Source organism: Scylla paramamosain, chromosome 10 (genome assembly GCF_035594125.1).
Source record: "Scylla paramamosain isolate STU-SP2022 chromosome 10, ASM3559412v1, whole genome shotgun sequence".
NCBI classification, from domain to species: domain Eukaryota; kingdom Metazoa; phylum Arthropoda; class Malacostraca; order Decapoda; family Portunidae; genus Scylla; species Scylla paramamosain.
Window position 1 is genome coordinate 22,233,600 of NC_087160.1, and position 26,979 is coordinate 22,260,578.

Sequence of the window (26,979 nt, forward strand, 5' to 3'; positions counted from 1 at the left end):
GTCCCGGATTAACAATAAGGGACAAGGAGTGCCTCTAGCTATGCAGGTAGTTACTGATCACGCCACCCGCTGGTTACGAGTGAGAGAACGGGTGATGAAATCAACGACCCGTGGCAGCGTAAAAGAATATAATATTACCAAGGATTGTTTGTCATCTACTTTTATCAGTCACACCACTATTACTATTCTTACTACTACCAATAAAATTACAATATTAACACTTCTACTTCCTATACTAAGATTATGTAAAAAGACAGGATTAATAAGACATAATTCACCTCTTTTATATTTATCTCGGTAAAAGTTACTTAGCATAATCCTCTCAAAAGTTTACCCTGCAAACTGACTGGTGTATTATTTATTGATCTATCTTCCCTCTTAAATATGTACACTACACCTGTTATCTCCATTATAATTTTTCCCACTACCACCCCGCAAAGACAGGCAGTCTTCTTATATCCCAGCATCTGTTACCTTTCGGTCCTTGGGTACTGTATACCGGGTGTTGAGCCCTGCATCCTGGGGAGGTGGCCCTTACTATGACATCTTTCACCACATCATTCATCAATGGTGCCATAACATGAAGAAAGCTAACTGGGTAGTTCCCGCTTACACAGTGATGCTATTGGATGTTCATAAGCATAAACATGCATCATATTATTTTCAGTGCCATTACCACTGACCTTTTAGATTCATAAACCGAACCCACTCAAGATGATAATGCGAAGGGTGGTAATTTTGCATCACTTGGGAAAACTTTTAGTGTCGCTATTAAAAATGTTCTCATCCAAGAAAACGATACACCTCCATAGCAGATCATTTATTGTTAATATTAATATTCTATTTCCACATTTACACTTAAAAGATAAGACAACTCTATAAACAAAAAGAAAATATATGTATATATATAACAAGGAGTAAGAATGAAAGAAAAAAAAATGATGACAGGTTGGTATGGCATGATGATATACAGAACACAGGGAACACCAAATAGGAGTGTGGCAGGTCAGAGGTCAAGTCTGGCACCACCATGACCTGTATGCCACAAGGAGTGGCCTGGAGGAGGTGGTAATGGGTCACTGGCGGCCTCTCACACACTCTGCCTGGACCACATTTTGGCATACATGATATGGGATCTTGATAAATGTATAAAATTCAGCTTCAACAAATTTCTTGAGAAGCTGTTTTCACACACTCTTGCAGTCTGCTGGCAGCCTCCTCTGCCAACACACTTAACCAATTCTCAACTGTCAGTGTGCAGCTAATAATTTTCATATTTTATAAGTTAAGTTTTGTTAGCAATTCTCTTACCACTTTCACAAGCATTACAAAATAAGTTTTCAGTATGTCTAATAGCAGTTTTCTCATTGAAACCAGGAAAGAGGCACTCAGGGGGAATACATATGCAATGTATTGCTACAAACAAAATGAGCTACAATACTTTCTTTTTTATCAATACCAATATGTATGTATATGTTCCAGGAAGCTTCCCTGGGAAGAAAATAGACATTGCAATGTTCTTTCAAGTAACCAGAGTGACATCCTAAAACAAAAGACTGAGTAAACATACTGACACAAGCATGCCAGAAATACTTAAATATTTTTAAAAGCCACCTCTCCTTATCTGACTTTAAATTTTAAATGGTCACAGGACTGATACTGATATCTCAATGGTCTTTGTACTTAAAATGCTTGGGAATATACTTCAAAGTAATAAAGAATACAGTAATGAGATAAAAAATCATGGAATCATAAGGAAGAAATCAAACTAGTCAAGTAGGTACAATAGTTTCTGTACAATACTCACAAAACTAATGTATTTATGTTATGAATTAGAAAAATCAGAGTATGGGAAAATAGGCAGTTAATCAGGTGAGGAATATATATATATATATATATATATATATATATATATATATATATATATATATATATATATATATATATATATATATATATATATATATATATATATATATATATATATATATATATATATATATATATATATATATATATATATAAGGAGGGTCTGTCTGTTTGTGTATATGTCCTCTATAGGAATCCAAATGTGTGTATGGTCATCAGTAATCTAAACAAGTTGTAAGGGTATCTTTCTCTGGTGTAGTGAGTGGTGTGTATTACTTTCACCTCCAATGTCATCTAAGCTCACACAAAAACAATGTGGTCGTAACTCCTACCTCTAGCCATTACATTACACAAACCATATGCACAGTGGCTGGAGGTTGAGGTTAAGATGTAGTTGGAGGTAGCATCATATCCTGCAGGTCATACACACACAATTACCTCATTTTCCTACCTTAGCCCCTGACGAAAGGAAATCCCTGATGGGAGGGAAGCTGTGATGGGAGGAAACTCCTGACAAGAGGGACTGATGAAAGGAGGGAGCCCTGCACATTCTCCTCAGTCCCTAAAGGAAGGAAATAACCTCCCTATGGTAACTTCAAGTGTGAGGATATGAAAGTTACCTACTTTATATACTTTTCAGTAGGATAAGAGGGTAGGGGTTTATGTCATGTGTATAGGAATAGGGTTAATTTACTTGGCATTGAGTCTAGTATGTGTCCTGTGAGTAACAAAGGGCATCTAAGAATTCAACCTTTGAGGCCAGTGGTGTTTTCCTAACCCGTAAAGTGTCGGGTATTTATTGTTAGTGTGAGTGTGGGTGTACGTGTGACTGGAAAGCCATACTAGTAGCTGACAAGAGAGGAGTGGCACTGGGATGGTGTTATCAAGCTTTTATGTGTATGCTGTGTTGACATCTGGTGTGAACAGCTTAGCACGGCTCCTCAATCACAATCTAACCTTGGCACCGTCGCTTGGATACTTAAATTTTCCCTGAAAAACAAAGACTTTGTCACATCACATATGATGCACTTTTCCTAATAACCATATCACAAAATACTGACAATGTAATACAATCAGCTTTTTGGTCAAGTATTCCATGCACCACCAGTAAAAACACTACATGCCTCTCCACAATACAATAAAGAAAACAACGGAATGTGATTAGTCTTGGCAGTTCCAGCAATTTAACCAGAGTAAATTGTAAACTTGCATAAAATCAGAACACAAAAAGCAAAATGTAAGATCTGAAGAAAAATGTCTGTCATAATCAGCACCATGACAAAGGCTTTAATTTTGAGACTTCAAGCATCACAAACTTCATTTTCAATAACCATTCTGAAGAGGGACTTCAAACATGTAAGAAGTTTGCTCTCAGGGATGATTCCTGCCTACATAACCCTCATCCATTGCACTTCAGCAACATAGCCTTGAGATGCTATTATTTCACACATGATTTTATTTACATAGAGGCAAAAGAATTACCTTTTCCTAGTTACCCTCAAGCATCATCCCAATGCCATATGCATTAGATATCACCACCAGAGACCTGCTATATTATGATTACTTAAGTGTAATTATGAATTTGCATGTCATTAGCTTTCCCTCATATGCCTTTTTACTCAGTGACTTCAAAGTTCATATAAAAAAATAACATCTATGAGAGTAAGGTCTCAATTCCTTCTCCATGACCTTGGGTACAGCTTGCACTAGGACGGATAAGTGAGAGGTGACTCCTATGCTGGTGGGCAACTTATGCTGATGCATTACTAATATTTTAGTAAACTTAATAAAATTAAGAAAGTTATGCACAAGATAATTGATCAGTCTGGTGAATAAAGATACCTTGTATACCACTAAGTTATATATATTACACCACAGTTCCTGGAATGTTGCATTATCCCAACTAAAAGGAAGGCTAGGTAACTTTTCTAATGCAGGGTTGGTCTTTCTACAGGAATGCACTCTTCCATCATTCCTACCCAATCCCAAAAGCCTCAGGATTGGGTGCTAATCTTCAGCTGCTTCCAATGATGGCATACAACCATCACAAACACAATTTCAATAAAATAAAATAGGTCTTACATTTCAATAAAAGTTTACCATCATTTACCCAACATAATGTTTACTCTCTTCCTTAAATAGGGACAGTTTTTTGCAACTAAAACATTTTAAATTATACTAGATTTAAAAACCCTGGAACTATAATATTGACAGCCACCAACACTGGGATCAACAATCCCATGATGGGCCATTTGAGTTTGCTGGTATAAACTTGACTCATTATTAACTTCCTAGGACTATAATGGTTTCTCTTGGGAATTGTATTAACATGTAATCGAACACACCTAATCCTAGGTCACATTATACCTGGAGCATTTTGTGTTTTCATGATCAATAATTATTGAGCAGTTTCTCATGCTATCAAAATATAAATGGCAGCTTTGGAAGCAACTGAATTATCATTAACATTAAAGAAAACAGAAAAGGGAAGAATAAGGTGCATTTTAACACTACTTCAGGCCCACCTAATTAAAGGTTATGCATGCTTCACGTCTTTACAAGGCTTATACTTACTCAGTTATTGTGACTGTCAGTAAAGCCTAATTTTTCTAAGTGGCTTCTCTACATTTCTTTCTATTATACATAATTATCATCTCAGTTGCTTGGGGTCCTAGAACCTAGGGTAGACAGCACCAAAATACAACTTTTTGAAGAAAATATTTGCAGCCAAGTTAATTTACTGTAAGGATTTGTAATGTGGGCAGCATATCTGGTCACTGTGCAATGTATCAGTAAACTTGCAATGGTAGTGCATTCATACTACCAAAGCCAGAGGTCTTACTGCAGTGGTTCACACAGCACGTCAGTGATGTATGTTTGAGGTAGGATGAGCAACTAATGAGGGATAATGAGGAAAATGAGGATATTCATAAATGATGAGGTTATGTTCTTTGATATGACAATCATGTTGAATAAATTTCTAATAAAGTGTTTTTGAGGTGGAAAATACTAGTATATGAATAGTTGTCAGTGACAGAAGTTAGCAGAAGTGCAGTATTGCAGGGTATATTAACATTGAAAGTTTAAGAATCTTTAGTGGGTTTTAAGCTTTTCTCCTGTACTTTGTTGTCAACAGACCCTATTGGATATGCAGAGTGCCATCCTTGGACACTGGCGAGTATGAAATCTGAAGATTTAAGATTTTCCCCTTGTTTCAGAATTTATCCATTATTAATTGCTACTGGACTGAAGTACAGCAAGTCAATGATTAAGATTTGTATCATCTACTAAAATTTTTGTTACAGGATTAAAACTGATTTGTAGCAATTATAACCATGATTTCAGTAAAGTGTTACAGGCACTGATTTGTATCAATTATAACCATGATTTCTGTAAAATGTTACAGGCAAAGTCAGCAGTGAACACGTTGTACTCTAGAAAATCAGAAAGCACTGCTGCAGTAACTTTGTCTATTTATCCTTCACACACACACACACACACACACACACACACATCCGTTGGATTGTTGACCTTCTGTTCCTGCACAACCACACACACTTCCAGGAGGGTAGGATTGCTGGCCTTGTTACTGATGTATTGCACAGTCAATTTCCCTGTCTCATGTTCCACTTCTACTCTTTTCTAAGTGAATACTGATTACAAAATTCAAGAGGAAAAAAAGTTAGTTAAAGGAAAACTGTTCCCAATGGCCAGTGATTTGAACCCAGGAATCTTTGAGTGAGGCAAGCCCACTAAAATAGCATCAAATAAAATACATTAGTAAATCTATCTATAGAGTAGGCTGGCATCCCTACTATGAGGTACAAGTGAGACAAGACATCTAGTTACATACATTCACAAGCATTCCCTTTAGTAGAAAGAGGACTGATCATCAATGAATTAGAGTACAAGAGGGTTAATTGTACATTATATCTGGCAATACCTGCTGCACATAACAAAACCATTCCCTTTTCCTCTACCTGACCTAATCTGTAGATTGGACCTAAAGCAAAACAGCTTCCTGTTGGGGCTGTCAAGGCCAAATCTCCAATCATGTATTTACAACCGCTTTCAATTCATCAATCACATGCAACCACTCTTCCCTTGTCGAGACAAAAACCTTGCAAACCTTACACACATACTCTCTCTTTGCTACCACATTTCTTACTGCATTTTGTAATTTCTACCTCCACAGAAAAAAATGTTATATATATAACCAAGATACTCTTTCCAAATCAAGGCAAGAAAAAATTCAATATCAATCACTGTGTTGCTTGCCACACTCCTGTAGGGAGCCTCAGCTCCTCTCATCCTGTGGCTCACTTCTGCTTCATCATTCTCAACCAAGCATTAGAAATCTATGTAATAAACAAGACTTTGTAACATGGTTTTCCCTTCAGTTTATCTACATGTTTAATATTATACTGATCTAGTCTGTGAGTGAAGTAATCACCAACACAAAAGCCATTACAAAGCTTGTGCCAGTCTGCTACAGAAAGTTCCCAAACCAAGATCAATAATTTTTTGCCAAATAGTGTCTCATGGCAGACTGACAGCCAATAGGGTCTACTCCTCGAGTGACTACAAAAGAATATGTCAAGGAAGGAGAGGTGATAATTCAGGAACAATCACCTAGTGCTAGGATTCCCTGTAACAAATACCCTGGCAGGGAAATAGAAGACAATATGGAATGAATAGAGCCTTAGAAAAGAAATTTGCTCCCTTGTCATCATTCACTCACTTGCTACAAGAGAATTGTTGAAAGAAAGAGAAGCAAGGGAAATCTTAAAAATATGTTTAATAAGGCTCGGATTCCCGTTTCATAGTATCGACTGAAATAACTTAGTAATAAGGTGAGGGTGAGTGTAGGTGGATGAGGGTGAAAAATTAACACATGGAGCACTGCTGGAATTGAACTCACTATGAAGGCTTTTTGGGTAACAGTTTCTCTGTGTTTGCAACAATTCACTTTTTGCCCAGCCTTGGATATTTGTATGATGTTGCTATAGTTCTGTGACACTAAAACAAGCCTTACAAGGACAACATTGCAAGACCTAATTTAATGATCACAAACACATGCAGATGCTTGGCAATCACTACCACTGGTCAGGGCTCCTGCTACTGGGGTCATCACATACATGCATACAATCAAAGTGATGGTGAGGGTCACCTCTCTTTTACTTCCTACACCTTGAAGACAAAAATAAGTCTATAAAAATTTAATGGGTTACTTTACTAAATCAGTATATATTTATGGAATATGAAGATATAATTCTAAAATACACAGCAACATAATCTTCCAATAAACTCTGGTTATAACTATCTGAACAAAATAACACAACATATTCCACATGATTCATCTAATACTATGTTACATATTTATTACCTACAGTGTAACCCTCGCAGCATTGCCTGGGTTAGATTTCCAGCAGCTGTCAAGAAAACCCAGCTTTGTTCCTTAACACCAAACATCACTTGAAGTACAGTTGTCATATACAGCTTTACTAGTGATCTTCATTTTTTGAGAAAATATACCAAGGCTTGCACTAATTAAACTAACAAACTTTATAAGAAACTAATCTACTATGTATGTATGATGGCTCATTCATGATGACGGTTGCTGACAACATTTGCTGGTATAATAATCTTAATACCGTGAATACCGACCATAACATATCCTTGGCTGAGTTAAGAAAATGTGCACATGCATGCCTGTTGATGGTCTTGCCCAGGACCAAACACTGATCTGCATCTAATGTTGCAGTACTGCCTTCTTTTTTGTCAGCGCTGTACTACATTGCATAATTTTCTATATGGTAATGTATATCAATGTGATTTTGTAGACTTGTATTTACTGATTTCTAGATATAAATCAATGAAGATACAGTAATAAACACAGACTGCTGGCAATATGACCATCTGTTGCAATATCACAAAAATATATTTAAAAAAAAACAGCACATTTGCCATAATAGCTCTCTTGTATCTAGCATGAACCTGAATATCAAGCAGCAACAACCTTAAGATGCAGAATGAGGATATATATATTAATGAAGGATGAGAATGAGATCCTATACAGTAGAACATTTTAGTTGTTGAAAGCATTGAACAAAGCACATAGTATTAGTTACTCTATGCATAAACACTGCACCTCCTACATACACAAAACCTATCCAGTCCTTAATAAAGAGAGAAGCAGCCATCAACAATACGGTAATTTGGACTTCATTTAACTATGCTGAGGCCAAGCACAATTTTTGGAATGATTTACAGTTAATTAAGTAGTTAAACCATATTTATTTTCCTTACATGTGAACAGGCATGAGCAAGTGCACATTTTCTTTTAAGTATAACAGCCAGTATATGATGTAGGTACTTTTTTGGTGCACAAGGTACCATCTCTCTCATATATAGGATTCAGTAACTTCAATCTTAATTAAGCAGACCATCAAATAGATGATTAATAAATTTAAGATATGAAAGATTTCAGATGTTCTGAGTAATCAATATTCAAGTTTACTCTTCTTCTCAACACATGTGTTTCACCTCTTCTTGTTGGCCCACAGGGCAGATGTGATGGACAGACTTGCTTCACTGGCTCTCTCATAAACAGTACATTTTCCTGAACTTAACATATGGCAGAGTGCATAGTCAAACTACACTGTGAGGATTTCAGGAGTTTGCTGGAGTGTTTTAGTTGCATCTTTAAGTTCAAAAATATTTTGAAGATCTGTGTTACTGTACATCATCACATAAATGGAATATGCTTGGTTTAATAATAAAATTTTTGATCTGTAAAGTACAAAATCCTCAAAAGAAGATTTTAAGGAATACAACCTGTTAACTTATCTTCCCCATTAGGTACATGCATTTGACATTAGTTTAGTTATGAAAACTAATACAAACCCCGTTAATGTTACACCCACTTTGGTCTGTCATAACCAGAAGAAAAGGCATTTATGAAGGAAATCTTGAAGTGAATAACCCAAGGGGATGTTCTGTCTTGGTTTAGTAAGCCAAGAGAAACCTTGAAAGCCATTCCCATTGATTGATAACGTGCTGAGTCCTTGAGACAACCTCCACCCCCTCCCACCCTTGGGCACCGTGCTGCTGGATGACTTTGCTCTGCGGCCTCCAGGCCATGTCAGCTAGTAGACTGCCTTCATACCTCCTCCTGCCGCCTTGGCACCCACGGCGCGGTCTAGCTAGTGGTGGCAGCCAGTTCTGGGGAGGTGGTGAGATAGTCGTCTGCACGCTTATGGTCACTCAGCGCCTTGATGGTGTACTGATCATGGGGCAGTTCACTCTTCTTCCGCAGCAGCGGCTTCTCTTTGTTGCGCACTTTTTTTGCCTGCTGTTAAGTTTGGAACAGAATGAGTAACTTTGATTGAGGAAACACTGTTGACTTACAATGAAAGTCATGACTTAGCCTCTGATAGTAAGCATGATGAATATAAAGGTAATTAGCTGACCTTCATAAAACTTTAAGGAAAAATTTCAATATAAAATTTATAATTTTAGCAAATTTGTAATGCAATAGTGAAGTGTATAATGACTATCAAATATCTGTGATAGATTTGCTATAAATAGAGAAACAAGGGAAAACTGAAATACTTTTGAGTTCTATGTGACCAACAGACTGGATGCCACTCTACCTAACCACCGAGGATTTCCCACAGTGACTGGAGGAGTACACTCAGCCATTCAAGGCACCAGTACACAACAATTCCATCAAATAAGCAATCTCCACCAGCACGGGCCAATCCAGACCTCCCCAAGCAAAGATTTGTCAGGTAAGTCCTTGCTTATGATATCATCATTGCTCAAACTGAAGTATTACTTACTGTTGAGATAAAGTTCAGAACCGCTACATGGCAGACGAAAACTTAGGGCTAGTCAACTAATCACTGAAGAGAATGGCTGCAGGCCTCCCTAGGTACTTACCTCAGTGTTATCACTTCCATTATTTTCTGAGTTAAAATCAATATCATTATCATCTTGTGGTGACACCATTAAGGCTGAGTGTGGGCTGAAGATATTGTTACTTTCACTGGAATACTTATCGAATAATGGATTCTTTACAGCTAAATCTTTAATGTGTTGCCATGCTTCTTCTCGCTCCCTCATCTTTTCTTTTTCTCTGTGGTTGAAGAAATAAAAAATAAAAAAACAGTTAGGAGGTAAGAGCACCATCATCCCCACTGAGCATGTATTAAGAATGTATAACATCTCACTACATGCACAAAACAATACTTACTTTTGCCGTTCTGCTTTGTACTGCTGTGTACATTCATCAAAAAGTTTTTGATTCATTTCCATAAACAGCTTCAAGGCATTGTATATTAAGCCATGTATAGTCCTGCAAATAATAAGAGATTTGTAATATTTGCTCATAGCCATACTGCAGTATATATAAACCAAATATTTCAATTTATGCAATCAATGTCCTGAAGCTGAACACGCACTTGTTCCAGTGAGACTTTGAGTTCTTATATAGAGCAGGAAACATGATGGGCAGAATAATTTGCGCATTGTCACTTATTAGTGACAGTATATACTCGTTATTCCAGTAGTAGAGAGCTCTCTCAGCAACCTGAAACATTACAAAAATTAATGCCGTCATAACTTGTAATATTGTAATTCTCATGATGAACAAAGATTTATTCCTAAAAGAAAGCATTATATTGTCTATAGTAAGGTCACATTTATCTGTTAGGGAATACAAAATTCACAAAATTACTTGTCACAAATGATCATGGTGTGGGTAAATCATAAGAAATGAAAGATTTATGAACAAAACAATGAATACATCACTGACTGCTATTTTTGGTGCATTCATTAAACTATCTATTTATATCACTACACAAAACACAAGACAAACATAATACTGCACCTGAAAGTGTGGTGATGACACGCATTTGGCCAGCTGGCGAAACAATGGGACAACCACCTTCACAAATTCATTAGGTTCAATAACATCTAAGATCTCCTCAAGCTCATTCAAGAACATCACCTGTGAAAAAAAAGGGAGATAATAAAAAATTATCAGATAACTTTCAGAGATGGTTTAAATTCCTTCAAGCTGCTAATCCATAACTACTACTACTTGAGGCATCATATGATATTATACTCTTACATCTATGGGGGACCTAACGTTAATGAAGATTTGTGCATTTATGTTCACAATGTTACAGGATACTGACCTCTTTAGGACTATGGACTTTGGGCCACAGCTTGAGCAAGGTGATGATGACAGGTTCAGTTAATGAGGGATCCTTTTCCAGGAACTGAACTACACAATAAGCCAACTGGGGGTGGTACACACTCAGTGACTTGACTTTGTGGAGGGGTAGCAACACCTTCAAGAGAAACACTTTGTGCTCTTCTTTCAATGGTAATGCAAACCCATTGATGATACTGGAATGAATAAATAGCTTTTATTGTGCAACATATGCATGAATAGCATTGATAACACATTAAGTGTGTAGACATTCTTCATCCACACTTTATAATGAAGAAAATAAAAAACAACTTGGTAAGCACTACAGGAAAACTGGAATGTAATCTTGCCAGATTCAATTATAAAGATGTGAGAGCTAAATTCAGTATTTTGAAGTATAAATAAATATAACAATAACTGCCACCAATTATGAAACCAGTAATTAAAAAGTTACTTAATTATCTTACCTTCCTAAAATTTCTAGTAATTCTGCCACACCATTATGATGCTCTGTTTCATAAATGAACCTGCAAAAGGAAACATCATATTTAGTATCAATCGTAACCACAGTTTATAGTTAAATTTTGCAGTATGAACACATAACCAAGATTAGTCTTAAACCTTTGTACACAGCCACATCTATATGAAGAATTTCCAAAATATCAAAATCCACATAATTACAAGTTTCACATTGACATAGAAGAAATAGACAGTGTAAATAATGACATTTTCACACAATATGGTAAAATTTGGTTAAGAACGAGAATGTACCCTTCAAGGAAGAGAGAGAGAGAGAGAGAGAGAGAGAGAGAGAGAGAGAGAGAGAGAGAGAGAGAGAGAGAGAGAGAGAGAGAGAGAGAGAGAGAGAGAGAGAGAGAGAGAGAGAGAGAGAGAGAGAGAGAGAGAGAGAGAGAGAGAGAGAGAGAGAGAGAGAGAGAGGAAATACATGCCTGACTTGTTATAAGAAGCACCAGAAGGGACTAGGGTTCCCAACCTCTGCATGCTCTTTTATTCTCAATGATAAACCAAAAGACTACTTAACCATTAGTAACAGAAAGCATGGTGGGGCTATACTCACTTGTAAAATATATTGTTGATCTGCTTACGGATAAATGCTCTCAGACCCAAGAACTTTCCGTATATTCTATGTAAGGTAGTCTTTAGGAAATCCCTCTCCCTTGGGTCTTCTGAATCAAATAGTTCTAATAGCTGCAACACAAAATTTATATTAATATTCATACCACATCAAATGAAAACAAAAATATTTCTACTACATGAACCCATAAATTGCACAATGAGTAAGAAAGTATTCTCTCTCCATTTCTGATTAAACTATGTGCTGTACCTAAGGTAATATACTTTACTATATTATTAGAAATAGTTTGAGCTTTAGAAATAACTAAATAATCTGAAAGTTGTAAAGCAAAAGTAACATTCATATACATAGTAAGAATACTGCAACAAATGATAAAAGTTGTCTTGTCTGAGGTAACCACAGCTTTACTAACCTGCAATACAAACTTTTGATCTATGAATCGTTTGGCAACAGATGGTTGGAAGTCTGGACTCTCCAGAAAGCGAAGGAAAAACTCATACACCAACTGGAGATGAGGCCAGGCAGCTTCCAGGGTGGGTTCATCCTCTTCTGGGTCAAACTCTGCTCCTACGAGAAAGCCAAAACAAGTCATAGTAGATGTGATGTTTTGAGAAGATAATGTATGTGTGCTCCTAAGCTTAACAAAACCAATGAGAGAATGAAAGACACCTGAGCAACAATCTGATGAAGAAACTGGAACTGATATTCCCAGAAGCAGCATGTACCTAAGTATGCAGAGAAATGGATGTAAAAACACAAAGAACACAAGCATCAGGTGAAAATGTCCTTGAGGAAGAATACTGCACCTGAGGGATTGCTGGATGGAGGCAGAGTTCTGAACAGGTTCACAGCAAACATCTGGACCACCTCTGGGTACACAGGCTCTGTGATGACTTGCCGTTGAGTGGTGACATACTCCACCATCTCGTTTAACGCTGCCCGCTTCACTTCCTTCCATTTTAGATCACTTAGGGGGTCAGTTATGAAATCGAATATAACCCCACACTGTCGAATCTTCTGTATAAACAAATCTTCCCGTTCACTGGGCTGTGCATCTGAAACAGCAGGGGGAGTTTATTCGCAGTTTTCTGTCTTCCTCCTTGTCAATGGGGAGAGAAACTTAAAAGAAAAAAACATTTGAAAAAAAAAGTAAAATAAAAGGAGAGTGAATGACTGAGAAATGCATCCAGACAGTCCTTGAAAAATATTGGACTACACATGTACTGGATAATTTCTCTTAAAAAAAAACTTGCCCTCTCAAAAGATTTAAAAAGATCAAGAAGAATAAGAGAAAATAAACAACAAAAATAAACAAATAAATAAATGAAAAATAAGTCCACAACTGTTCACACATAAAAAGGGTTTTCTCTAAATTCCTTGCCATTTCAATGAGCAAGAAAATATCAAAACATCTTCAGCACACACACACACACACACACACACACACACACACACACACACACACACACACACACACACACACACACACACACACACACTACTGTAATCCTAACTTCTACTGCCTGCCAGCTACTACAACAGTAAAAGTAAAGTAACACTCAGCAAGTGGGGAGCAACACTCACCTCTTAGAGATGGTAGCTTCTGTAACTCCCTGTTCTTAGGGATGTTGAAGCGAGATGATGACTGCCGCTTCTCCTTTTTGATGAGGGGAGCACCAGGGCCAAACTTTATTTTATTAATCTGTGTAGGAGGAGGAAGGCCATCCTTAATGGATGTAGCAGTTCCTAATGGACCCTCTGCCCCAATAAGTGGTGGTGGGGGTGTGGAATGCTGCTGCTGCTGCTGCTGCTGCTGCTGCTGCTGCTGCTGCTGTTCATCCTGTTTTTCATGCTCCTGTGGCTCCTGAGACTGCTGCTGCTGCTGCTGCTGCTGCTGCTGCTGCTGCTGCTCCTGTGGATTCTGCTGCAGATGCTGCTGCTGAGCATGTTGGTGATAAGGTGGAAGTGATGATGGTGAGGGTGGTGGTGGAGGTGGTTGTGGAGGTGGAGGTTGTGGTGGTGTAGGTAGTGGTGGAGGCAGGAGCACAGCAGCAAGTTGTTGTGGTGGTGGTGGAGCAGCGGAGCCACGCACGTACAACACCAAGCAACACACACAGAGAAAAACCAGCAGTTAGTCTTAGTGGAAAGGACAACACAAACTACTACTATTCAGAGTCAATGCAACAAAATGTTACTTGATTCCACCATGGTTTTTAAGATGGTATCAAAAATCAAAGATTGATTTGCAAAAAGACCAAGGAGACCTGGTGCTCATTCAGATGGCTGAAACATGTTGTGATTAATCTTGTCAACAATCACCATGAGACATCCAAGTTACCTTCCTCTTTCTTTGCTACAGTTTTGGGGCACAGCAAAGGAAACAGTGAATGTAAAATCATCAAAGCTCAATAAAGGTATACTCTTGAGGAACAACTACTGGATGGTTAACAATTAAATAAATGCTGTCACTCAAGTTTCTTGCTGTTGTAAACAAGAGCTCTCATGCTGCTTAAAAGAAACAAGCCAAGATATCACTATGTCACTACTCTGGAGTATCTAAAAGTATACTAGAAAACATTTCCTTTACACAATATTTAAAACAAAGTAAGGACAATGCCTATCTTCATCTGTGTTTGACCTACCTTTAGTGCCTTGCATATGATAATGAAGTTATCAACTGAGGATAACTTGAACTTGTATTTTCCTTTAGATGTAGCAAGCACCTGCTAGCATGGGAATAATGCAACCATCATGATATAGGATAGCAATAGAAGTGCTGAGAGGTACTGATAACCCAGGCAATGAAGATATTCACAAGATACAAGATATTACAGGAAAAATATGTATCATAAAATCAGTTCCCAAGGCAATAAAAGAGGGATCATAAGATACCATACACAAAACAATTAGATGTGGAGGATACACTATTAAGGTTTTTAACCATTTTGTTCCTGTAAGCTGCTTTGTATGAATGGTTGATGTTTGTTCATACTATACAATAGTTAATCATTATAGTGATTTACTACAATTTGTTTCTACATTGCCAATTCATAAGAGGAGTAGTGGGGCCAATTTCCATAACAATATTGTGGTTCCAATTGATTAACACAAAAATAAGATGACTAAGAATGTGCTGCTCCAGGTAATTCTATAATGAGGAATGACAAAATCACTAAATGAGTTTGAAATAATCTTTAGGGTGCTAGACATCCCTCATTCTAGTTCTTGCAGTAAGAGTTGAGAGGGAAGAAGTAGGAACAGATAGGCACTGGGGGGTTGAAAATAAGAGGAAGGTGGTTGGAGATAGAAGACAGGAGTTATAGAGGAGTGAGGCTGAATAAAGGTGTGACAATCCTCAGATGGAATACAGTTTGATAAGCACAGAATTACCAATGTGGGCTTACTTCTGTCATGATTACCATTACTACCAATTTACCTCCTAAGATGGCATAAAAACTCTTCTCTCAAACTAATTAAAGTCAAAAGAAAGTTGAATTGTGGAATTTAGGAATGAAAAGGAAGCAGAACTGATATCAATTCTGAATCGAATTGTGCAGCTGAGCTGCAGAATGGGGAGAGGCATGCAATTAGCAAAATTGAAGGATAGTTGCCATATATGATGCAGTTATTTGGTTCCTGGAATACTTCTTGACACAGTGGAGTCAAAGGCTATTTTACTTCACGAAAACTTTCAAAATAGTGAGGAACTGTTGTGGTGGGCAGCAGCAGTGCATTATTGGATCAGCACAGTCTTTAGCCAAATAATGTTAATTAACAAGTTAATTAATAAGTTCACCTTTATGACAATAAATTTATCTTGATATAATGATACATACCACAGCAAGCAGAATAATGATTCATAAAAATTGCTTTCCTTCAGTGAAAACCATCAAAGTGTAAAAATAGAAAGTTTTATTTCAAAGTTTCAGCCCTTTTTATCTGCTTCTAATGAGTTATGTATGGTAGCAAATATTAGAGCCAGGCATCAGCCTTACCCTGCATATATAAATTTCAACGCAAACTATAATGAACAAATGGTAAAAATAATGATGGCCTGGACCCACTTGATTAGTCACAGCAGGTCACTACAGTACAACAAGGCCATGGTATCACAGCACAGATGAGAACCTTCCTTCATGACACATATACAGTAGATACTAGAATGTGATATATATATATATATATATATATATATATATATATATATATATATATATATATATATATATATATATATATATATATATATATATATATATATAAAACTAAGTCTGAAAATTTATCAATGCTCTCTTCCAAAAACCTTGAGATACATGCTTGGGGAAATGCATGCATGCATCAGCCAACAGCAAAAGCAGCAAAACATCAAAGGCAACAGCAAGAATAACACTTGCATGCAGCATCTATTGGAAATCTGAGGAACAGGAAAGTTGGGGGTGCATGCGCTCATTACTTGCATTTGAGTCTTCTGTGTTGATTACAGTAAAAAAAAAGTGTAACTTAGAGATGAACAGGTGGTGAGTTAGCCTCCTCACTTGCTGAAGAATGAATAGTGGCTTCAGAGAGAGAGAGAGAGAGAGAGAGAGAGAGAGAGAGAGAGAGAGAGAGAGAGAGAGAGAGAGAGAGAGAGAGAGAGAGAGAGAGAGAGAGAGAGAGAGAGAGAGAGAGAGAGAGAAAAAACTCCCAGAATTAGAAGCTCTGCCATTTAGCAGCAAATGTCAACCAGGTGAGGATGTGTTTACATGAATGAGTGAAAGAAAAAGGACTATGAGTACTGTGAGTTGTTTTATTTGTTCATATAAATAACCTCTGAGAAGTTAAAATGTAAAGTATAATGATTATGGTGATTATTACTGATGCAAAACAAAGCTGCAGGAGTTTCAGTTTTACAGGATAGAATGTAAATCATAAAACAAAATTTCTAATGACCTTAGCAGGTTTACTTGAACTGTTTCATTGTCTTCAGCTAATTTTGAATTAAATAACATTGAATATCAGGCACTGCAACTCTCATACCATAGTTCAAATATAAGTCACCAGATATTGGATTCATTCAACAGACTGGCCCAATGAGGTATCAACTATTGTCTATTAATTTTAACAAGGCCACTCATTATTGGTTAGTCCCAACAACTTCACTTCCTCTGTGGTGAGTGGAACAGTTCCACACTGCAGCCTTTCAATATCAACTGACATGTGATCATGACATATATCTAATATAATAATGTCACTTAGCTTATCAAATAGTACCTTATCAAATAGTCAATATAATGAAGGTAATAAGAGGAAACTGATAAAAACCATTGTCATAATTTTGTCCAACATCCTTATGGGATTGGACAGTTTTAATCTGCTTGGAGCAAAAGGTATCCTCCACTCTCAACATCCCTTGGACAGGAAGTAGGTTCGATTCCCAGTGACCTTCTCTAGTTTGCCAGCAACACCACCATTGACCAGTGCTACTGAAAGACAACTTTGGACCTGCCCAGCTCGCTATGAAGGAAACTGAGCTGATGGCAATAAGCTACACTGAGCAGCACTGGCAGACTAACTATAGAGTGTAGATAATTTTACATTTTACAGAACAGAGTAACCTTCAATGATTTCACTTATAACTTTATGTCTAAGCCTCTAACTTAGAACTCTCATAAGTGTAAATCTCCTGCAGACAATGTGAATGCCAACCAGGTGAAGAAAGGGCATGAGAATGAGTGCAGTGCAGGTGTGGCAGCTGGTCCCAGGGTGGCAGGACAAGCATGATAACTTGCTGGCCAAGGTGACAACACAGGCCACCATGTGCCTGTGTTGCCTGTGTAAACCATGCAGTTGTGATGCCCCCTAAGCTTTTTTTTTCTTTAATTAAAAAGTTACTTACAAATTACACAATACCATTTTCACTTGATCATTCTGTGTTTAATATTATTACAATTCACCATAAAAGTTACTGAAGAAATCTTGTGAAGTCTACAACAAATTCTTATTGAATGTACAATGTGTCTCCTGTGAGTATCAAACATTATCATTTACATGGAAAACTGAGGCAGGTGTTTCTTGAAATTATTTTCTGAAGCTTTAAAAGAATTGCTCCAACTGGTCTGTGTGGAAAGCTGAACAGCATGACTAATAAAGCAAGGCACTAGCAATCACTGAATCTAAGCACTGTCTTGTCACTCACTGTCTAAAGTTATAGTATTCTTACCAACTATAGTATATAACTAGCCAAAGGCCATGATGCTAAAACTAATGAAAATGTATTCTTGGGAATTAGTGCCTATTTACATGACTAACTTATTATTTGTGCTAACTGAAGGGCAGACAGACAATACTAACTAATGAAGCTTATTTCAACATGGGAGCACAAGTGGAATAATCCTATTCTATAAGAGCACAAACAATTGAAATTTACCTGTGTCCTCACATAGGAATACATATTCCTGAACCATCCTCTCACATCACAAAATACTACACTAATAACACAGTAAGAGGTATTAACACTATCATTAACTATGTACTTTGGCTGTTTTATAAACTGACAAAATATGAAAGCTGCATATTTATAACATATCAAATGACAATACATCAACATGAATAGACTTTAACAAGGTTTAGCTAGTAGTCCGGCTTTATCAATTCCAATATGACAAACTCCAATTATACAGGAGGATTTCTGAGTTAATTCATATCACAAAAAGGACTTGCATAGTAAAAATCATATAATGAAACAAATAACACAGGTACATGAAAAGGCTGAGTGGGCCCCTTGCCCCTACAAAGTATTTCAAGACACCTTCCAAAAGCTGAATCTTGGTGGATGAAAGCATATTTATCAAACTCCTTAAGACTGAGCCAAGGCTGAAGAGTGGCATAGAGTACAAACACAAACTCAGATGCCTTATCTTTTAATTTTAAGACAGGAGTGATATATAAAATGAAAAATGAGATGTAGAATGAGTTATATAACTCCAATTATAAACACAATAGCTAATGCCACCTGTGATGTCAGCAGCTGGTGTGTTCCCACATCATGGTATAATCAGTGAATGGAGATACTGAAAGATGAGGAGGTGGTGTGCTTAAGTGAAAGTGCATCCTTTAGAAATATAGGCTACAGTAATGTTGGTTGCCAAGTTTTCTATGCTTAATTTTTTTCTATTCTTTTCAAGGCCCACAATAAGACAGCTCATGTCATAAATCTCCCTGCATGTGTACAAAGACAGATGGACATATGTTAATTAAATTGCAGCATCATATTTTGTCCTCTACTGTGCCATCAATGTGTCGTAACTCTAAAGTACAAAAAACAATAATGACTTACATCATCCGCCTCCTTTCCAACTTGATTTTTGGCAGCTTCCTGAAAAAAAAAAAAAGAAAAATGTTAAACAATGAGGCCAAAAATAATCACTAAACAAGCACTATTAAAGACATCACTAACACAAGTACAGCCTGTTCACTTGAAAGAAAAAGAACAGATTACACTGAAGACAACTTATCAGCCACAGCACTATAACATTATCTTCGAATATCATTCAAAACTAGCTACCCTCAAATATATATATATATATATATATATATATATATATATATATATATATATATATATATATATATATATATATATATATATATATATATATATATATATATATATATATATATATATATATATATATATATATATATATATATATATATATATATATATATATATATATATATATATATATATATATATATATACATACACACACACACACACACACACCCATTTATGATGGAAATTCCACTAACGCAAAACAAATGTAAAGGTTAACCAGGAGATGGAATGGGGGGTGGGGGAGGGGAGATACAGTGGGCAGATATGCAGACAAGAGAAGTGGAATTTCCTGTGACCTAAGGTGGTAGTGGTGCTTTTTATGGTGTGAGCTTCATCTCCTACTGTGCAATAGAAGAGGAAGAGGAGGAACAAGAGGGAGAGGAAGAAGAGAGGGATGGGGGGAAATCATGAACAGGAAGATGAAGAGGATGAGGAAGAAGGGGAAGAAAAACTGATGCCTATTAGAGATGACAGGTGCTCTCAGGGTGACTCATATTATTAACTTTCATCTACATTCCTTTCCTTTACTATCTCCATTACAATATGTACCTGATAAACTTTTGTGATAAGACAATAAATTAGTTTGAGCCCAATTATTTACCAGCACTGGGGAGTATAGGATAATAAAGGGAAATACAAACAATGCTGTAAAATATCCACTTTCAACTTAATTCAGTCAGTCAGTAACCCAACATATGCTATAATTACAGAGAGAGAGAGAGAGAGAGAGAGAGAGAGAGAGAGAGAGAGAGAGAGAGAGAGAGAGAGAGAGAGAGAGAGAGAGAGGAAGAGAGAGAGAGAGAGAGAGAGAGAGAGAGAGAGAGAGAGAGAGAGAGAGAGGAGAGGCAGATGTGGGTATGTATATGATAAGGTAACATTCAACTAACATACCAGACATAACTAATCTTATCTCCTTAGCCTGTTCATATGAAGAGGTTGATGAGAGTGAAGTAATTTTTGTATCTAACACACATCCTCCTGACTTCCATGGGCTAGATATGATGCTTGTGCTGTACTTCAGGATATACAAGGGACAGTGAAAATAAGCGTACATCATTAGTTGCAATAAAAGAGGACACAATAAAATTGAAGATTAAATTCAAGCTATGGTTTTGAAGTTTTCTCGACTGAATTTTAACCAGCACACCTTACATTGAATTAAAAAAAAGGATGTCAAGATGGTGGAAATACCATCTCCTATTTCATTAATCTTTTCACTGCTATTTGTCACTGTGTTCTTCATCACTAACCACTCTGAAACATCTTTTCTTGTTCTATAGGCCACCTCCAAACACTGTATTGGGTATAGTTGGTAAAATCTATTCTATCTATGGTCTCTCTTTCTTGTAGATGCTTATGAAGACTCAATACATTGCTTCCAGTGCTGTGACCTGTTGTATGCCACAGTGAAAGGGTTAACAAAACTAATGGCCTGTAAGAAACAAGCTTCCCATGAGGAGATAAGGGATGAAAAGCAAGCAATTTACAGACACCAATCAACAGAACTTTTATGACTTTTAAAGGCTCATTTACAATAAATTAATACAGTAGACAAATTAAGATCTAATGTAATTTATCTTTAGTCATACTGCTCTCAATCTGTTGACATATACCAGTGTAATACAATGAAGTAGTTACACATTTGTGAAGTTCATGTTCAGCCCATAAAACCTGTCCGGGTCTGAAGATACTGAAAGATCATATCTTGCTATTTTCAACTAGTGATGGAGTCATAAGATAAGAAATAAGAATTTTGATGTATTTTGACATGTTAAAAAAAAAAAAAAAAAAAAAAAAAAAAAAAAAAAAAAAAAAAAAAGGAAAAAGCCTTGTTTTTCTCTGTCTCCACCTTCCCCAACAAACATGGGCACCTGGCAGGTAAGTTGATTTGGGTGTGGCCACAGGAGATTAAATCTCACTTGCTAGAATGTTATAACTAACTTAGGCTTAGTTCTGACACACCCTTCACTGTTACATGGCAAATACTGAAGCATAACAATTATTCTGACTTCCAAGGGAGTTAGCTGCCCAGCACCAAAGCATGGGGGTTAGTTGACTTGCACTGCAGTTACCACTAGGGAGAAAAAACATGGCATTTCAATATTTTTTTTTAAATCAACATTACTCTTAACACACCAAAACACATTGGAAAGAAGTACTTTTGACCAAACTTTACTATTGGTTTGTAAGCACCAAGTAAGTGAGAAAGCATATGATCTTGAATATGGACACCAACTCTCATTTCCTGAAGGGACTAACTACTGGCATCATTATATATATATATATATATATATATATATATATATATATATATATATATATATATATATATATATATATATAGAGAGAGAGAGAGAGAGAGAGAGGAGAGAGAGAGGGAGAGAGAGAGGAGAGAGAGAGGAGAGAGAGAGAGGAGAGAGGAGGAGAGAGAGAGGAGAGAGGAATCAGTAAGATAAGACCAGGTGTAGCTAATATTTCACATGAATCTACAACACTATATAAAATGTGAAGGAAGTAAAAATTATCAACAGAAGTCACTATTCACTTGAAAACCTAAAAGTCCCCATCAGCACAGCCACTCCCAGGCTCAGTGCATGGACCAGGGTGGGCCAGGCTGTGTGTGATGCTGACAACACAGAGGTACACATAAGAATGATTTGACAGGAATGATGCAAGGTTTCCGAATCGCGTCCCAGAACAATGCATCCCTTATGTCAAGAAGCACTGAATAAAATGACAGGTAAGGCTGACTTCCCACACAGCCAAGTCTCTCTGAACAGGCTCCACCCCTCTTAACAAACTGATACATTACATCTAACATCATCTAGTAATGTGAAAATGCGTTAAACTTACTACCCCGCTTGAAAATCTTTCACAGATAAGAAATAGCAGGCAAAAACACCCAAGTTATCTCCTCATGGCATAATCAATTTTCGGAAAGTATCATCCAGGCAAATTTCAGGGCTAGATTACTGTGGGCATCACTCCTGACATGCCTGGGAGTGTTTTTGGTCTACATGACAGCCCTTGATGGCTAATATCGCACTTGTTTCTTTTTTTTAACGGGGGACCTTGGCAGACAAGTGCGGTCCTTCGCCAACTGGCCGTGTTAACACCTGAACCTACCATTATTACGGGCACGCCGGCACCACACCACCTCCACGGCAACTCAGGCGAGCGAAAACTGTGGGCAGCATGTGAAATGGGCAACGTGCGGGGGCTCAGGCGCGATAAATGAGAGGATGTCAGAAGGTAAACAACACGGAGGAAGCAAACACCCGCGCCTCCTCCATTCCCTTTCCTCACTCCACTCTGATTTCTACAACTACACTACGGTACCTTATCTCCACCGGCTTCCAAATCGTGAAAAGATGGCCTGCTAGTGTTTACCTTTTCCTTCTTCAGCATCTTTTCATGTTTTTTTTGACTCTTCCTCCCATCACTTTTGGCAGAGGTTCCAACACTATTCATGGCCGTCACATTTTCCTCGGCTTTATACCTCAAACCCAAGTCCTGCTCCGCCCCTCCCGTCAACGCCCTTTCAGAAATTTCACCTCATTTATTTTTTCCCTTCCAGCTGGACACTTCCTCCTGGCTCAGAAAGGCCGGGTTGTACAACTCACCTCCATTTCTAGCTGCTTTATTTTGTACTTTGCAGGAGACTTTGTTGTTTACCGCGCGAGTTCGTCTTTTGAGGGTAATCTCGGCCGCTGATTGGTCCGTCGGGCGAGGAACCTCCAGCCGCTGATTGGTCCGTTGGGCGGGGTGATCCCTGGCCGCTGATTGGTCCGCTTGGGTCACGTGGTCTTCATTCACTTGTTCCGGAGAATGGGCATGACGGGACCCTCACTCCCTCCCTCCTGCTTCCACTCGTCTTTTCATCTCCGGCCGTCCTTCCTGCACGTCCGGGGCCCCATGCCTGAGGTCCCTGGGGGGTCGCGACACGCAGGGTCGAGGATGCCTGGGCGGGAAAGGCGCGTAGGACTCCCGTTTTTCCACGTCAATTGTCAGCCCCCGTCACCTGCCACCTGCTCATGCTACTACTACACCCTCACACTCCTTGCTGATGCTCTTTTGTCTCGCCAGATGACAAGGGAGATGCAGATTTCTCCCAAACCTAATGTCCTCTTTTTAGAATTGAGAAATTAAGGGTTTAATTAGTCCGAAATGTTCTGGGGTAAAATATAGTCATAAAGTGACACACCGGTGATTGGCAGTGTGATAGGTTTTGCAGGTAACGAGATGGGTGTGAAATAAAAATAAACAGTAGGGAGTTTGATAAGCAGCAGTAGTATTTTTTTGATGAGACGTAATTATAATGATAGCTCAGTGTATTATCTAGTTTGTTCATGGAGTGTGACGGCCCCAGCTGTTGCCATGGTTACTGTGTATACCGGGCGAGGCGTGACGCTCCTCGCCGGCAGTCATTTCACACCCCGCGACTGGATTAATCTCTTCTGGTGCAGACCTTGGCACTGCTCGTTCCTCCCTGTGCGTAAGAAATGGTGAGCAAAAAGCTAATTAAGCAGAAAGTGCATAGTCTCCAAAACACGCTAACATCACAGAATATTCGTAATCTAGCGCTGCGCTTTGAAGTAATCCGGATGATTATGACAAATATACACTTGAGACCGTAAATAAACACTTGATACACCTTATTTACCTAAATAGGCTTATCTATCCCCATTACTGAAGTGTGTTGCCTAGTCCCAGAGCAAGGGCGGGGACTCCCAGAAGAGCACCAGCACTCGAGACGCGCTGAGGCAGTGGGAGGAAAACACGGGGGAGAAAGCGGGGCGAGGCTATAGAAGTGAAGCTGATCGGCCTGCAACCCCCAATCGAAAAGCTGGATGCCTCCCTGCAAAACCTGACTGCATGCGAGTGAGTGAGTTGGGACTGTAGGGTGATGAGAGAAGAAGTTACTTTGTTTTTACTAAGTAGGCAACGTAGCAACGAGGATACATAGTGGATAAGAAGTGATGTACGGGTGCGGAGATAAGGGGGTGTCCTGGGTAGTGACGGAGCGGTGAAAAAATCTCGTATCTACAATAACTTAGCAATTAGGAACCTGCACATGTGCCATCCATTGCGATATAGGCTGAGATATTTTTATATTTCTATAAGAAAAAAAAAAAAAAAAGATACTTGACAGATGTAAATAACTCAATATACGCCCATTTCTGGTCTCCTCTTTACTTTCCGAGCGCGCAGGACCTTCCAATGAAATGCTCGGGCACGTTAAATACTAATGAGATGAGTGTTCCCTCCACAGGAAGCTCTCTCTCTCCACCAACACCATCGAGAAGCTCAACCACCTCAACAATCTACGCAATCTTCGCATACTGAGCCTCGGCAGGAACAATATCAAGAGTTTCGCCGGCCTGGTGAGAGAGAGAGAGAGAGAGAGAGGAGGGGAGAGGAGAGAGGGAGAGAGAGAGAGAGAGAGAGAGAGAGATAATATTAGCGGTCGTTTGTAAGACTGTTCATCATTTCCATATTAGACTATAGGAAGTTTATTTAATTATGTATTTATTTATATGTTTATTTATTTACATATAGCGTTTATTATTTTACTACGATCATGGCAGTCCCACACTTCTCATTTTCCTACATTTACCTACTTTTTTTCTTTTACAAATAATTGCATTAGATTTAAAAATACACCCTTAATTTATTTTTTATTGAATTCTTTGGTCTAAAAAATCCATCCTGTTATTATAACAAACTGTTCTCATTTCTTCGTTTGAATTATAAGACGCTCGTGATTTTTATTGTGTTATTTACCTCTTGCTTAATTCATCTAAGTGATATCCAGGCTCTTATATCTAACTCTCTCTCTCTCTCTCTCTCTCTCTCCTCTCCTCTCTCTCTCTCTCTCTCTCTCTCTCTCTCTCCTCTCTCGTCTTCTTCATGCAGGAGGTATTGGCGGAGACCCTGGAGCAGCTTTGGATCTCTTACAACCTGATAGAAAAGCTAAAGGGAATCGGAGCGTTAAAGAAACTGAAGGTAATGTTATTGTGATTTGTTTATGTTCCTACTAACTCCACGGTTGTTGATGGTATCACATATTATAACTCTCTCTCTCTCTCTCTCCTCTCTCTCTCTCTCTCTCTCTCCTCTCTCTCTCTCTCTCTCTCTCTCTCTCTCTCACGACAGGTTCTGTACATGTCTAACAATTTAGTGAAGGAATGGGCTGAGTTCATGAAGTTACTCGAGGTGTCAACGTTGGAGGAGCTCAATTTCGTCGGTAAGAGCAATGCAGTAGCAGTAGAAGTAGTAGCAGCTGCAACATTATTATTATTACTATTATTATTATTATTATTATTATTATTATTATTATTATTATTATTATTATTAGTAGTAGTAGTAGAATTGCTGTTTTTATACCACTACCAAAACCATCATCATTACCACCACCATCACCTCTTCCTCCCTCAGGAAATCCCCTTGAGGAGAAGCACTCTGCGGAGGGCCACGTGGAGGTCTGAGGTGGAGCGCAAACTAACGGCACTTAAGAAACTGGACGGCCTTCCTATCATTCGCGATGTGGATGACGAGCTGATTATCGAACAGCAGCAGCAGCAACAACAACAGGAGGCGCAGCAGACACAGAATCAGGAGGAAGAGAAGAAGGAGGGTGAGGAGGAGGAGAAGAAGGAAGGAGAAGAAGAGGGACAGGTAGAGGAGGAGAAAACACAACCAGAGGAACAAGAACAAGAGGCAGAGAAGAAGGAGAGTGGTTAGAAAAACGCACTTCAAACGTATGGTATTCTGTAAATACTCTTCCCAAACGCTTTTTATAACTCTCCATGTCCTCACTTCACCGTGCTATGTAGACCAGTATTCAGAGACGTTTGCTTTCTCACCACGACCATTTCCAAAGGGTACAGATGATTAGCCAGCCGGATTCTCAAGAGTGTTCTTCCCATTGAGTAACCAGAGAGGAAGTGACTGATTTCCTCATTAGTCACAGGTGTTATAGTTGTTTTTTACTGCTTATCTGTGCATTAATGCCTCCCACACACACTACTACTGCTATTATTATTACTTCTGTTGCTGTTGTGTAGTCAGACTCATTGAAACGCTTGAAGGTTGGAGCTCCATGCATACAAAGAAATATAGCCGCCTCAAATGCTGGTTTCGTTTATTTGTAGAATATTGTAGGTTCAGTAAAAATAAAGCAGTCTATTTGAGAGA

At 38.1% G+C, this 26,979-nt stretch overlaps 2 protein-coding genes across 17 annotated transcripts; one reads left to right on the forward strand and one right to left on the reverse strand.

Annotated features, from left to right (window-relative positions):
* Positions 1-805: 805 nt before the first annotated feature.
* Positions 806-23,942, reverse strand: LOC135104363 (serine/threonine-protein phosphatase 2A 56 kDa regulatory subunit gamma isoform-like). Of its 16 annotated transcripts, XM_064011691.1 has the most exons (14): positions 23,173-23,309; positions 19,501-19,539; positions 13,770-14,124; positions 12,992-13,240; positions 12,598-12,752; positions 12,168-12,298; positions 11,557-11,616; positions 11,073-11,286; positions 10,763-10,882; positions 10,335-10,462; positions 10,127-10,228; positions 9,814-10,009; positions 9,038-9,223; positions 806-2,859 (listed from the first exon to the last, which is right to left on the reverse strand). In XM_064011691.1, exons 1-13 carry the CDS (start codon positions 23,251-23,253, stop codon positions 9,071-9,073), a joined length of 1,983 nt encoding a protein of 660 aa, XP_063867761.1. In that variant the 5' UTR covers positions 23,254-23,309; the 3' UTR covers positions 806-2,859; positions 9,038-9,070. The 16 variants fall into 16 exon arrangements, with proteins under 16 accessions (XP_063867761.1, XP_063867767.1, XP_063867765.1 ...); XM_064011697.1 differs by lacking the exon at positions 23,173-23,309 and adding an exon at positions 23,406-23,942 and having other exon boundaries at positions 806-9,223; positions 13,770-14,121; XM_064011695.1 differs by lacking the exon at positions 23,173-23,309 and adding an exon at positions 23,406-23,941 and having other exon boundaries at positions 806-9,223.
* LOC135104535 (dynein axonemal light chain 1-like) lies at positions 23,611-26,979 on the forward strand. The gene is given in 8 exon segments (XM_064012109.1): positions 23,611-23,760; positions 24,490-24,575; positions 24,577-24,663; positions 25,055-25,166; positions 25,699-25,788; positions 25,939-26,029; positions 26,221-26,237; positions 26,239-26,979. Coding segments are annotated over 8 exon segments (921 nt in total). The 3' UTR covers positions 26,527-26,979.

Coding starts and splice junctions, on each gene's coding strand:
- LOC135104363 (XM_064011691.1), bottom strand. CDS start 23,253: ATGAATAGTGTTGGAACCTCTGCCAAAAGTGATGGGAGGAAGAGTCAA. Junction 14,125..19,500: donor TTGGAAAGGAGGCGGATGAT/GTAAGTCATTAT, acceptor CAACATGCTCAG/CAGCAGCATCTGCAGCAGAA. Junction 10,010..10,126: donor TACAAAGCAGAACGGCAAAA/GTAAGTATTGTT, acceptor CTTCAACCACAG/AGAAAAAGAAAAGATGAGGG.